At 38.1% G+C, this 13,789-nt stretch overlaps 1 protein-coding gene and 1 pseudogene across 2 annotated transcripts; both read left to right on the top strand.

Annotated features, from left to right (window-relative positions):
* LOC109225102 (leucine-rich repeat receptor-like serine/threonine-protein kinase BAM3) lies at positions 1,384-6,406 on the top strand. Of its 2 annotated transcripts, none has more exons than XM_019389701.1 (2): positions 1,384-4,199; positions 4,300-4,518. In XM_019389701.1, the coding sequence occupies exons 1-2, from the start codon at positions 1,661-1,663 to the stop codon at positions 4,335-4,337; spliced, it is 2,577 nt and encodes an 858-aa protein (XP_019245246.1). In that variant the 5' UTR covers positions 1,384-1,660; the 3' UTR covers positions 4,338-4,518. The 2 variants fall into 2 exon arrangements, with proteins under 2 accessions (XP_019245246.1, XP_019245240.1); XM_019389695.1 differs by lacking the exon at positions 4,300-4,518 and adding an exon at positions 5,861-6,406 and having other exon boundaries at positions 1,389-4,199.
* Positions 11,291-12,720, top strand: LOC109225096 (annotated as a pseudogene).

The following is a 13,789-nucleotide window of genomic DNA, read 5'->3' as shown; positions in this document are numbered from 1 at the left end:
TACTTGAAATAACTTAGTTTAAGTATAAGTAGCATAATAGGTTTTAGGAAGAAAGAATTACATGAAAATACACATGACTTCACACCATAACAAAAAATGACCCATGTTTTTAAGTTTTACCCCACCTAGCCCACATTGTAGATATTTTGAAAGCACTTGCAAATTCAAAATCTGTGTTTACAATCATTGTTTCTAAAAGCGAGGGAGTTAATTCTTTGTTCTCACAACTATTGCTTTCACTCTCTCTTCTTCTCACATCTTCTGCATATGCTTCAAAGGGCCATGTATTTTTTGCTTCTCCTCTTGTGTCACCTACTTGCAATGAAAGAAAATTGAAGAGTAGAAGTTCACCATTGAAGACCATTCAAAGCTTTGCTCTTGAAAATGAGTTTTTTTGAATTTGTTAGTTGTTTGGATTGGGTATTGTTCCAGTTGATTGAAAATATCAAAAGGAGTTCAAAATTTAAATTTGAAGTGATTTGGAGTAGATTTGAGCAAGATTTGAGTTAAATTTCAGAAAAGACACAAGGAAGAAGACGAAGTCAGTTTTTTGTATAATTATGTATAATCTTGTATAATGTTGTATATAAGTGTAGAAACACACCTTATGCACTATTATACACTTTTATACACCTTTATACAAGCGTCTGTAGACGAACTTCTTCCACGATTTTCAGTTGCAATTCTTGCTCAAAACCAGTCCAAATCTCCATTAAATGACTCCTTATACTATTTCTAACAAGTCTAAATAACACCCACTCCAAATTTCTCACAAAATCAAATTCGGAATTTAAACCCACATATTTAAGCTTGTTAAAAATCTAATTTTCACCACCCAAATGAATTTGGTTTATTGAATTAATGTTTGAGTCACAATTACTGATTCGAAAATTAATTTAAAAGCTTGCGGAATTTTTTTTAAAAATTAAAAAGTGATTTTGAGAACCTATTGGAGTTGGATGTTGAATCTTAGCCTATTATTTATGGGCTAGTTGGTTGTAAATTGAAATATGGGCTATAAAATTGAAAAGTATGGAGCCTAGTTGTTCTAATGTGAAATTTTCCCTTTTTTAAATAGTGGCCAGAGGGAGTGATAGATTTATGAGAGCGCGGCGCTACAAGAATATCAATAACAGATACTTTAATAGAAGAGGGGTATCTTTTGCTTTTTCTTGAAGCGGTCTAAAGTGAGAGTGCGGGCTCCTCCAGTCCCTGCTACTCATTTCCATGCAAAAGAGATTAAAGATGGTCCCTCGACCAAAGTATCTGTCCCTAGTTCCCACTAAGCAATTACATGCATACAGGATGAATTCATCTTGTGGGCACACAAGTAATTTTGCCTTAAAAGCAACAGAGTTCAGATTGTAGTTGCTCAAATGGTCTGTTGCCAATGCATCTTTATGTTAACTTTGCTTTTTCTTTTGCTTTTGCTTTTGCTTTTCCTCCATAAAGTTAAAGATGATCAATCCAAATTACAAAGGTAAATAATTAAGAATTAAAATGGGAAAAGCTAGAGCTACAAATCAACACCATCCAAGGCCGAAACTTACCATCATCCTTTCTCACTATCAATGGAATCCTTCCAAACACCTGCAGCTTCTTCTGTTTGATGTTTCCCAAATTATTCAAACTTCAGTAACTTCACTTACTAAGCATCTAAATGGCTGCTTCTGCTACAATTCTCTTCTTTTTCACTTATTTCCTCCTCGTGCTCCTCACTTCGTCCCAACCCCATAATCTGTCTCTGAGACGACAGGCCAAGATTCTAGTTTCTCTGAAACAAGATTTTGTAGCCTCTATTCCTAGTACTCTGTCTAGTTGGAACATGTCAAATTATATGTATGTTTGCTCTTGGACCGGCATCACATGTGACGACGCCAAATCAGTAACTTCAATTGATATCTCCAATCTAAACATCTCTGGCTCTCTCTCACTTAATATTCATGAGCTTACTACACTTCAAATCCTGAATATTTCAAACAACTTGTTTAGTGGAAATTTGAGCTGGGAAATTCCAAGGTTGAAGGCCCTTCAAGTCCTGGATGCTTATAACAACAATTTTTCAGGCCCACTGCCCTTGGCAGTCACTCAACTTCTGCAGCTGAAACATTTGGATTTCGGGGGCAACTACTTTTCGGGACAAATACCTTTGAGCTATGGTACTTTTAATCAGCTTGAGTTCTTGTCTGTTGCGGGAAATGACTTACGCGGTCCTATACCTCGTGAGTTGGGCAACCTTACAAACCTCAGATGGCTGCACTTGGGTTATTTCAATCAGTTTGATGAGGGAATTCCACCAGAGTTGGGAAAACTGGTCAATTTGGTTCATCTAGACCTTTCCAGCTGTAACTTGGACGGGCCGATTCCAGCAGAATTGGGTAATCTTAACATGTTGGACACTCTCTTCTTGCAAAAAAATCAACTTACTGGGATGATTCCTCCTGAGCTTGGAAATTTAACGAGCTTGAAGTCGCTTGATCTCTCCATCAATGAACTCACAGGAGCAATCCCAATTGAATTCTCGGGACTCAAAAAGCTCACACTGTTGAACCTGTTTATCAACAATTTTCGTGGTGAGATTCCCCAGTGCATCGCAGAGCTACCAGAATTGGAGGTGCTGAATCTTTGGCGGAATAATTTCACTGGATTCATACCTTCGAAACTAGGGATCAATGGTAAACTAGTTGAGATTGATCTTTCTAGCAATAGACTTACTGGCTTGATACCAAAATCTCTATGCTTAGGGAGGAATTTGAGGATCTTGATTTTACTTAATAATTTTCTCTTTGGACCTTTACCTGATGATTTTGGTCAGTGTCACTCTTTGTCCAGAGTCAGAATGGGGCAGAATTACTTAAGTGGATCAATACCGACAGGGTTTCTTTATTTGCCAGAGTTGTCACTGGTGGAACTACAGAACAATTACATCAGTGGACATCTCTCAAACAAGAAAAGCTCGGTATCGTCCAAACTTGAAGGGCTGAACCTGTCGAACAATCGCTTGTCTGGTGCACTTCCCAGTGCTATTGGAAAATTTTCAGGCTTGAAGAATCTTTTATTAAGTGGAAATCGATTCTCAGGCGATATTCCTTCTGATATAAGCAGACTGAAAAGCATCTCAAAGCTGGACCTGAGTAGGAACAACTTCTCTGGCAGAATCCCTCCTGAAATTGGTAACTGTCTTTCACTAACTTACTTGGATTTGAGCCAAAATCAACTTTCTGGTCCTATCCCAGTTCAAATTTCTCAAATTCACATATTAAATTACATCAATATTTCTTGGAATCACTTCAACGACAGCCTTCCCGAGGAGATTGGCTCAATGAAGAGCTTAACTTCAGCAGACTTTTCCCACAATAACTTAACTGGATCAATACCTGAAACAGGACAATATTTATATTTCAACTCAACTTCCTTCATTGGCAACCCTTATCTATGTGGATCCTACTTGACTCCTTGCAACATAACATCCAACACACCGTCACAACTTGGTAATGGAAGTGACAAAAAAGCCAAGGTTCCAACAAAATACAAGTTTATATTTGCATTTGGACTCTTAGTCTGCTCTCTCATTTTTGTTGTCCTAGCAATAATCAAGACAAGAAAGGGGAGTAAGAGCTCAAATTCCTGGAAGCTGACAGCATTTCAAAAGCTCGAATTCGGAAGTGAAGACGTTTTACAGTGCTTAAAAGATAACAACATCATAGGGAGAGGTGGAGCAGGGACAGTGTATAGGGCGACCACGCCAAATGGTAATCACGTGGCAGTGAAGAAGTTGGGAATTAGCAAAGGTACACATGACAATGGCCTATCTGCTGAAGTTAAAACATTAGGAAAGATCAGGCACAGATACATTGTTAGACTACTGGCATTTTGTTCAAACAGGGAAATGAATTTGCTGGTTTATGAGTATATGCCAAATGGTAGCTTAGGAGAAGTGCTTCATGGGAAGAACGGCGGACTTCTCCAATGGGATACTAGGCTAAAAATAGCCATAGAAGCTGCTAAGGGCCTTTCCTATTTGCACCATGATTGCTCGCCTATGATAATCCATCGCGATGTCAAGTCCAATAACATATTGTTGAATTCAGAACTGGAAGCTCATGTTGCAGATTTTGGATTAGCCAAGTACTTGCGGAATAATGGTACCTCAGAGTGTATGTCTGCAATTGCAGGCTCGTATGGCTACATTGCTCCAGGTAATTCTTTTACCCCATTAATTTTGCTTCTCAAATTTAAGCCTCTAATTTGTCCATAGATATGATTACTCACTCATGTCCTCAATTGCGATGGGAGCAGATACGCGAGCGGGATACGTCCCGGATTCGGTCAACTAACTTCGGATACTTTGACCTAAGTCCATCGACAAATTTGGGGGGAAATTGAGATTTTGATTTCTCAAAATTAAAAATAAAACAGATTTAAGACATGCAAAATGGCATACCTTCAATATTATAGTACTTTTTTCTCATGATTTGTGTTCCAAGAAAATCAAGAATTCAAGGGGTCGTGTTTTGAGTTTGGACTTATAACTCTATTTTTTTTTAATTTTGATTTTTTTAGCCGAATCTTCGCACCCGTATCCATACCTGGATCCGCACCACCGAATCATAAAATTTAAATTTTGCCGAATCCGACACTCGAATCCGTATCCGTATCGAGTGCCGCACCCGAGTCCGAGCAACTTAGCTTGTCCATATTATTTGTTACACCCTTTAAAAAAGACATTTAATATTTACCATTATTTGTCTAAACTATCATTTATCGTTCTTTAAATGTTTTGCTTACTCCACTAATTAGAGCAGTAATGATAGATTTAGAAGAAAGAAAAGTAATAAGTTGCTTCTTATTTTTTTTAAACGTCGAATATTTAGAAAATAAACTCAATTTGCTAAAATTAAAAGAACTGGCAGTTAATATTCTAGATCCATGCTAAATTTGAAGTGCGGCAGGCTATTGACATATTTACGGTAGTTGGAATCTTGAAATCTCAAAATTTGTTCCACCTCATCATTTTCAGTAAAACGCAAAAGATACCACAAGCTAAGGTTGTTTTCTTGAACGGAGTAAAGTATGTGCAGTAATCTCCAAGAAAAGAACACAAACATTAAGGAATATTCCTTGTACTTTACACTATAAAAAATCTGCAGAGTTATAGTGATGGTTTAGTCCTCTTCTCTTTACAAGAATTATTAAGAACCTTGGATTCATAAAGAGCAAATCCAAAGCAACTTTTTGACCCAAAATGTAGTGTGAATATAAAAGCAGTAAAATCTATCCCAAGAATCAAGATTCTGATCCAAGGCTTACTTTCTCCAAGCCCTATAAAGACGAGCATGTGTTTGGAATACAAACAACCGGCTTTCTCTTTAACTTAAATAAATGTGTGTTGTTACTTTTTTTCTTTTAGTGATTTGTATACTTTATTTTCTTTCCCACCTACAAAGAGATACAGTAGAAGGAAGAATAACTTATTAACTTCTAACCTTTCAGATTATGGACCTATAGTATAACAAAGAATAATACTCTCTCCGCTTCACAGTAAGTAACCAATTTGGCTTAGACACACCCATTAAGGAAATACCAAATTCTAGACAAAAATAGTAAGGATGACTAATTACCCTTAATTAAATGTTGCAGCATAGTTATAGTAGCACCTACTTCTCTTCTCAAATGTGAGGAGTAAAAGACTTTTTAGGGATACGTACATAATGGTAATTTTGGAGAAACAAATTGAATTTTTTATATAAATGGACACTTATTTTGGACCAAAATAAAAAGGCTAATTGATCACTTATTGTGGACCGGAGGGAGTACTATACAAAGTTTTGCTCTTTACATGTTAATTTGTTTTATACAGAATATGCATACACGCTGAAAATTGATGAGAAAAGCGACGTATATAGCTACGGAGTGGTATTATTGGAGCTAATAACAGGACGAAGGCCAGTGGGGAATTTTGGAGAAGAAGGACTGGATATTGTGCAATGGGCCAAAAGGGAAACAAATTGGAGCAAAGAAGGAGTGGTCAAAATATTGGATGAGAGGCTTAAAAATGTTGCAACTGCAGAAGCAATGCAAGTATTTTTCGTGGCAATGCTGTGTGTTGAAGAGTACAGCGTAGAGAGGCCCACCATGCGGGAAGTAGTCCAGATGCTTTCTCAAGCTAAACAACCAAATACTTTCCAAATCCAATGATGTTTCTCATATAATTGGTCATCTAGCTAATCGTGGGATCGAATAATTAATCAAGTAGCACAAGCTACTAATTCTTATATATCTTTTTTAATTATCATTATTCACGTAGTTTCCTTCTTTTACTTGTTTTCCTGAGGAAACCCTTTTGTCATTTGATAGCTTTGCAAATGTGAAATTAGAAATTAATTGAAGTGAGCAGTTGCAATTATGACTAAATCTTAGAGAATAATTAGTACTTAACTACCTTTGAACTTGGCACAGTTTTAATGTCACGCATGGGTTATGCCGGTTATGTCTTGTTATACTCTAGATTTTTAAGACATCGAGTACACGTCATGCCCTCATCTTTTTTGGGGCGTGACATTAATAATAGAGGACATCATGACCTAAATTGAGTGAGAGGATTTATTGCAAACATCTTCTCTATCTTCAAAACGTAAGGATAAGATTTGGGCATACACTACCCTTCCCAGATCATACACATATAAAAATACACAGTGTATATTGTTGTTATTGTATCATGACCTAAATTGCCTTTTGTCCACAAGTTATTTAATTTAATTTATTCTTTATTAATTAGTTGTTTAATTTAATCCATTCTTTCATTTGATTCTTTATTCAATTCACTAATTCTTCGGGGAGCACTTGAGTCAGCCGCCGGGTGAGGCCGCTGTTCCCCACCTTTCTTACCTTGTTTTTAGTGTGATTTAGATAATAAAGTAACAATCCTACTAAGAATTTTCATGTTTAAACCATAGTAAATTATTTTACTTGCTGCCCCACTTTGGTATGCAACCATTTCTTCGAACCATTTTTTGAAATCTCTTAGTAAGATAGGCCATGTCACTATCTTCATCACTTGAATCACTCCGTTCAGCTTTAAGCACCAGGTTCTTTTCCTTCTTAGGCTCTCTTCTTTCACTGTCTTTCTTTCTTTTCATCTCGTATGTTTTCAGATTACCAATCAACTCATCCATGGTCAGAGTCTGTAGATCTTTAGCTTCTGTGATGACATTTACCAATCAACTCGTATATAGGCATATTATTACTTTACACTCGTTCAATCATGATTAAAAAGTCTCATATTCATTATACATCACCTTAGAACGCATAGGGTGTAACACCAAACTTGTCGACTTCCGACAAAACTTATCTTCTTCAATTTGTTTAGCTTCTAAGCCTTCCAACCATCTTGGTACTTGTTATTCACGATCTTATATATTATTAAGTTCCATGGTAACATGATTAACTTACTTTATAAACTTTTTTCAAAGATGATTTCATTTCTAAGCTTACATCAATTGACTTATGATGTACTCTTAAGTACGAAAACATGGGGTGTAACACCTGCCTTCAAACCTGTTCGGCTAAACGGAACCGGATGGAGCTCCCAACTGATTAACCTCGACTCTGATCTTTGATTGGTATCGATTATTCACATGGCCTAGGTCACCGCTGGATATTCAATCAAATTCTGCTTTAGTTGACGTGATGCTATTGAACTTCTCTTGTTCAAAAGCCTGAGTAAAGCTTGGACAACCCAATCATCGATAACTGGGGGTAGGTCCATGCGTTCCATCCGAAATCGAGATACGAATTGCCTTAGCATTTCATTTTCCTTTTGTCTCACTTTGAAATGGTCCGACTTCTTGGTCGCGACCTTTATCGCTCTGGTGTGTGCCTTTACGAACGCATCAGCGAGCATGGCGAAAGAATCGATGAAATTGGGCGGCAATTTGTGGTACCATCATTGCCCCCTTCGATAAAGTTTCACCAAATTTTTTCAACAAAACAGATTCGATCTCATCATCTTCTAAGTCATTCCCCTTTATTCGGCATGTGTACGAAGTGATGTTTTCATTAGGATTGGTGATCCCATTGTACTTGGGGATGTCCGGCATACGGAACTTCTTAGGAATGGGCTTCGGAGCCGCACTTTGAGGAAAAGGCTTTTGCACAAACTTCTTCGAATCCAAACCCTTTAGGATCGGGGGTGCCCCCGGTATTTGGTCAACTCGCGAGTTGTACATTTCCGCCTTTTTGTCATTAGCCTCGATTTTCATTTCACCTGATTCTATCCATTTAGTGAGTTCCTCGAGCATTTTCATGATGGCAGGATCAGTTCCCAATCCACTATCGTTCAATTTTTCCTGCACGGGTTCGACCCTATGAGCAACTTCTTGTGATGTATCGAGTTTGATTTTGCTTGGGGCTCGATTCTGATTTTGGAGTTGCGCTATCGCAGCCTGATGAGTTTATAGCATGACAAATATCATTCGAAGGCTAATTCTGCCTTCTTCACCATTTTGTGCGCTCCGATCGGTTTCCCGGGCGTCTCTGCAGATGCTATTTTGAGGGTCGGCACCTAAATCTCCACGAATGGCGACATGAGAATTGACATCAACCGGATCCACGACCTGTGGTGTGTCGGGATATATTTGGAGGCACTCCGTTTCCCGGGGCGACTACGTGCTCTTTTTCGCCATGAACACCAAGGCAGGTGTCGGTGTGAGTGGTTACTGCTTGAGAGTTTGACATGTCTATTTCTGAAATCAAAAACACTTACGAGAACAATTGTAAAAGCGGTGTGTGTTATGAAGGTTAATGTTAAACAATCACTATTATCCTTAGCCCCACGGTGGGCGCCAACTATTTACCTTAATAACCAAGTAACAATTGAACTTGTAATGTGGTTTTAAGGATACATGATTTTACTTAACACCAAATCATTAACTTATAAATAAATGATGGGAATTCACAAGAATATAAAACAAACCAATGCTTAGGCAATGCCCTCGAGCTGATGAATCCTCGAGAATAGTGAAGTAAGAACAGTTAAAGAGTAGTAAGTTCATGAGAAGAAGAAAGAAATATTATATTGCCTTGATAGTCGTGAAGGTAAGGTATTCATAGATGATGGAGACCCCCCCCCCCCTTTATATACTAGAGAAATCCTAATTATAATACAATTATAATCACAGAAGTAAATCTCATGATTAGTACAAATAACCGCCCTTGATTTGATCTGTTCCGAGGTTTCCGCCGTGATCTTCGACCGGTTACGGATATCTCGCCTTTTCGTTATTGCACTCACTCGAAGTCAGTCATACTTAATATCAATTGCTGCTGGCCTCGGTCTCAACAGACACTTTGATCTTTAGACTCGGTGCCTCGTCTTCGAGCTCGGGCCTGATTCATTACGAGGCTACCCCCGATGCAACTCTCTTGTCTTGATCAAATAGCGATTTTGACCGTATACACTAGCGTTCTACTGCGAGTATCATTTTTTGTTATCTTTACCATGCATAGCTTTATGTTAACATTGTTTCCCTGTTAATGCACAGGTTGTTTAATCTAGTAGGTGTTGACTTTCCCTCGTCACTACTTTACCGAGGTTAGTCTTGATACTTACTGGGTACCACTATGGTGTACATGCTACACTTCCTACACAATTTTGTGCACATCCAGGTACTTCGAAGTTGGTTGATCCATAGTTAGTTGTTCGGGTTTTTCTATGAATACTCAAGGTATACATGTCGTCGCGTGCGCAGGCCCCGGGTTCACCTTCTGATATTGTGCTTGGACTGTCTATTTCTATTTCGGAACAATTGTACTTAGATAATTTTTCTAGTAAACTCGGTAGAGCTTATGACTTGTACTACCAATTTTGGGTATTGTATTGCACTAGGTATTATTGGTTTACTATAGATATTTCAGTTCCATGCTTAATCGTTGTTTCTGCTTAAATTTTGTCTTTTTCTTCAGTAAGTGTTAGGCTTACCTAGTCTCAGTGACAAAGTGTCATCTCAATATCCTACGGAGGGAAATTAGGGTCGTGACATTAAGACAACCTTGTCACAAGCGGATTCAAATGTGTTTGATGAAGATGATGTGTTAGATATCCATAAGCGTCATGGACGTTCTCTTGAATAGTTTGTTTTGAGCTTTGACTTTTAGTGAATGAAATATAGTTTTGTTTTTTACTTTTTTAATGTTTATTGTGATATATTTGTACAGTATAAACAGTTATTAAGTTTTTTGTGATATTTTTTAACTTTTAAATATTTTTCTTTTGTTATGTTAGAACTTAAAGAAAAAATATAAAGTTATATTTAAATAAATACTCCCTCCGGTCCAAAATAAGTGATTTTTCGGCCTTTTTCTTGTGGTCCAAAATAAGTGATTTTTTCAGATTTCAAGAATGAATTAATTATTTTTTTCCTACATTGTCCTTGGAGTAAATAGTGTTGGAATATGTGTTAGGAGTGTTTATGTGAGATAGTAAAGGTTAATATGGTCAATTTCATTGCTAATTAATGCTAAAAGGTAGATTTCTTAATCTGTGTGAAAGCATCCAAAAAATCACTTATTTTGAACCGGAGGGAGTAATGAGTTGGCCCATGGGGCCCGCAGACCACATAGGGCTGGGATAGGCTAACCATTATAAGGCCCATCAAAATGGTGGGCTAGCCCAACACATCAATTGCTAAAGCCCACGTCGGCTGAGTTGAGCTAATCCGGTCCAGCCCATATTGACAGCTCTAAAAAATATAATATATGTAGGAAGAAGGAAAAAACACACAGAGAAAGTACTCGGGTAAGAAAATCCTACTGCAGGGAATCGAATTCAGGTTCGTTAATTTAACAAAAGAGGTCAAAGGCACCACTGAACTAAAGCACCCGCTCGTCATTGCATACTCCCGGTGCCAGTTTATTTATATACAACTGTTTGACAGATATCTAACTACATAAAAAAAAAGGAGGGGGGGGGGGGTTTCAGTTGGTACGCTAAGATCCTGATATGCGCGGAGTACGGGAAAAGATTGAACCACAAGAGTCTATTGTACGCAATCTTACGTTCCATTTCTGCAAGAGGTTATTTCCACAGCTTGAACCCGTGACTCCAGATCACATAGCAGCAATTTTACTATTTACGCCAAGGCTCCCTTTCAATATCTAAGTACATATATACATAAGAATTTTTGCGGAAGTGGGTACGTGGCGTGGCACTCCTACCTCGTAAGGTAGATCTGCTCCTGTTTCGAAGTCCAAACTATATCACAGAAGGAGTATATATTTTTTGAAGTGCGTCTAGTTAAAGCGATAGATACTTGGTACTTCTTAGAAATAGATGTGAATAAATAAATTTCACCAGAAAACCCTCACAACCAGAAAAAATGCGAGTACGATGGGTAGTTAAGGAGGTGAACGTGCAATGACTGGTTTTCTGGATACAAATTCAAATAATAGTAAATATCCCCATGTAATGAGGTGCTAAAACTGCCACTACACACAGAATCACCATTCGCTAAATTAAACTGCACATTGCATTGTAGAAAATCCAAGATGCCAGATGGAATTCTTAAAAAGGTTCTTAAAGATGTAGTGATTTATATACTTTTGAAGCTTCCGGTGAAATCTCTCTTACGATTCAAATGCCTCTCTAAAACTTGGTCCACTCTCATTCAATCATCCACTTTCATCAATCTTCATCTCAACCGTACCACCACAACCAACGATGAATTCATTCTCTTCAACCGCTCCGTCGAAGAAGCACCCAACCAATTTAAAAGTATCGTGTCTTTTCTCTCTAGTGGTCAAGATAATTTGGATACCCCCCCTGTTTCTCCAGATCTATATGTTCCGTATCTGAACCCCAATAGTTCTAGTATTTCGCACAGCCTAATAGGTCCTTGCCGTGGTTTGGTTGTATTAACAGATACAATAGATACGATCTTACTTAATCCAGCTACTAGAAATTATAGGCTAATCCGACCTAGCCCCTTTGTTTGTCCATTGGGTTTCTGTCGTTCCATTGATGGTGTTGGGTTTGGCTTTGACTCGATCACGAATGACTACAAGATTGTTAGGATTTTACATCTTTATGGGGATCCTCCTTTCTATGATTTTGCAACGAAAGAGTGGAAAGTTGACCTTTATGAATTGAGCACTGATTCTTGGCGTGAACTAGATCATGTGGATCAACAATTACCTTATGTGCATCGGTATCCTTGCGCCGAGTTGTCTTACAAAGGGGCCTCTCATTGGTTTGGAAACACAAATACAGTTGTAATTCTTTGTTTTGATATGGGTACTGAGACCTTTCGCAATATGAAAATGCCCGATACTTGTCATTTCAAAGACAGGAAGTGGTATGGCCTCGTAGTCTTGGATGAGTCTCTAACATTAATCTGTCACCCTTATCCAGGGTGCACAATTGAGCCGGCAGACTTCATGGAAATTTGGATAATGAAGGTGTGCCTCTTCCTATTGAATCCCCATTAGCAGTCTGGAGAAATCATATATTGCTTCTTCAGTGCTGTAGTGGATTTTTGATTTCCTATGATCTTCGTTCTGATGAAGTCAAGGAATCCAATTTACATGGTTGGCCTGAGAGTTTGAGGGTAGCTATTTACAAGGAAAACTTGATTTTGATTCCCAATAGTTCAACAATTTTAGAGAAGATATAACACTGTATTTTTAACATTGCACCTGCTTTTTCTTGGTGAATATTTTGAGAGTTTCGTGGTAAGCAGCTTTTTCCCAAAAGTTAATTGACCCTTTCTCCTTAAAGAAAAAAACTCATTTCACTTAATGATTACTTTTAGACTGAATAGGCGAATGTAATTGAAATTTTTTCAAGTTTACCTTGAAAATACGAGTAACAATTAAACTTGATTTATGGTTTTAAAGATATGTGATTTAGTTCAATACTAATTAATAACCAAGAAAACTAACGTATAAATGAAAGAAGTAAGTTGAATCAAACCAGCGTACAAGCCTGTCCCGATCTCGAGCTAAGGTGGCCTCGAGGTTGGTTAAGAACAATAAAAGAAGAACAACAAAGTTAAAGGACAATTCTAATGAATAATGAGCAAGAAAGTAAGAGAGTATATTCTTTGTCAATGATTGATGATGGTTACGAATGATTGGGGTCCCCTTTATATAGTAGGGGAACCCTAAATAAGGTACATTTCTATTGACAGTAAAGAATCTTATATGGACAGTTGTCTAACTGCCTAGTACGGATTTGTACTAACTCGTATAAATCTATTCCGGAATTTACGCCATGATCTTGGGTACGTGGCGAGAATCTTTCTCTTTCTGTTACAAACCTGTAACGGCATCATCTCGGGGTTGGTCATACTTAGCTTCGGTGCTCGCCGCGTACTCCGATCTTCGAGCCTTGTACTCTGTCATCGGGCTTGGGCTTAGTCCATCGGTCTCGAACATGACCCATCCTGAACTCGGGCTTGAAGCGACTCTTCGAGCCCGTAGAATCGGGCATACCTGATTTCGACCATATACAGATAGTCCCCGCATTTCTTAGAGTAAGACGATAAGAAACGATTTGATCCTCCATCCTCCGATGCCTTGATCATGACGTCAATCTCGTGACGTCAGCGACTGAAGTGATTGAAAGGTCGCGTCTGCATAGTTCCCAAGGCCATTAATTGAAGGTGGCTGATGGTCGGCCGTTGGCTTCCCCAAACCGTTAAAGTGACCATTATAAATAGGTCAATCTTACAACTTTTACACTCTTTACTTCTCAAATCTTTCGCAAAACCTCACTAGCTTCTTTATCTTTGCT

This window comes from Nicotiana attenuata, chromosome 1, assembly GCF_001879085.1.
Source record: "Nicotiana attenuata strain UT chromosome 1, NIATTr2, whole genome shotgun sequence".
Taxonomy (NCBI): Eukaryota; Viridiplantae; Streptophyta; class Magnoliopsida; order Solanales; family Solanaceae; genus Nicotiana; species Nicotiana attenuata.
The sequence above is the reverse complement of the archived record's forward strand: the minus strand, read 5'-3'. Positions and strand labels throughout refer to the sequence as shown.

What these genes read in the sequence shown, in the direction of transcription:
- LOC109225102 (XM_019389695.1), top strand. Translation starts at nt 1,661, where the DNA reads ATGGCTGCTTCTGCTACAATTCTCTTCTTTTTCACTTATTTCCTCCTC. An exon ending in GTATGGCTACATTGCTCCAG is followed by an intron (nt 4,200 to 5,860) that starts GTAATTCTTTTA and finishes TGTTTTATACAG; the next exon opens with AATATGCATACACGCTGAAA.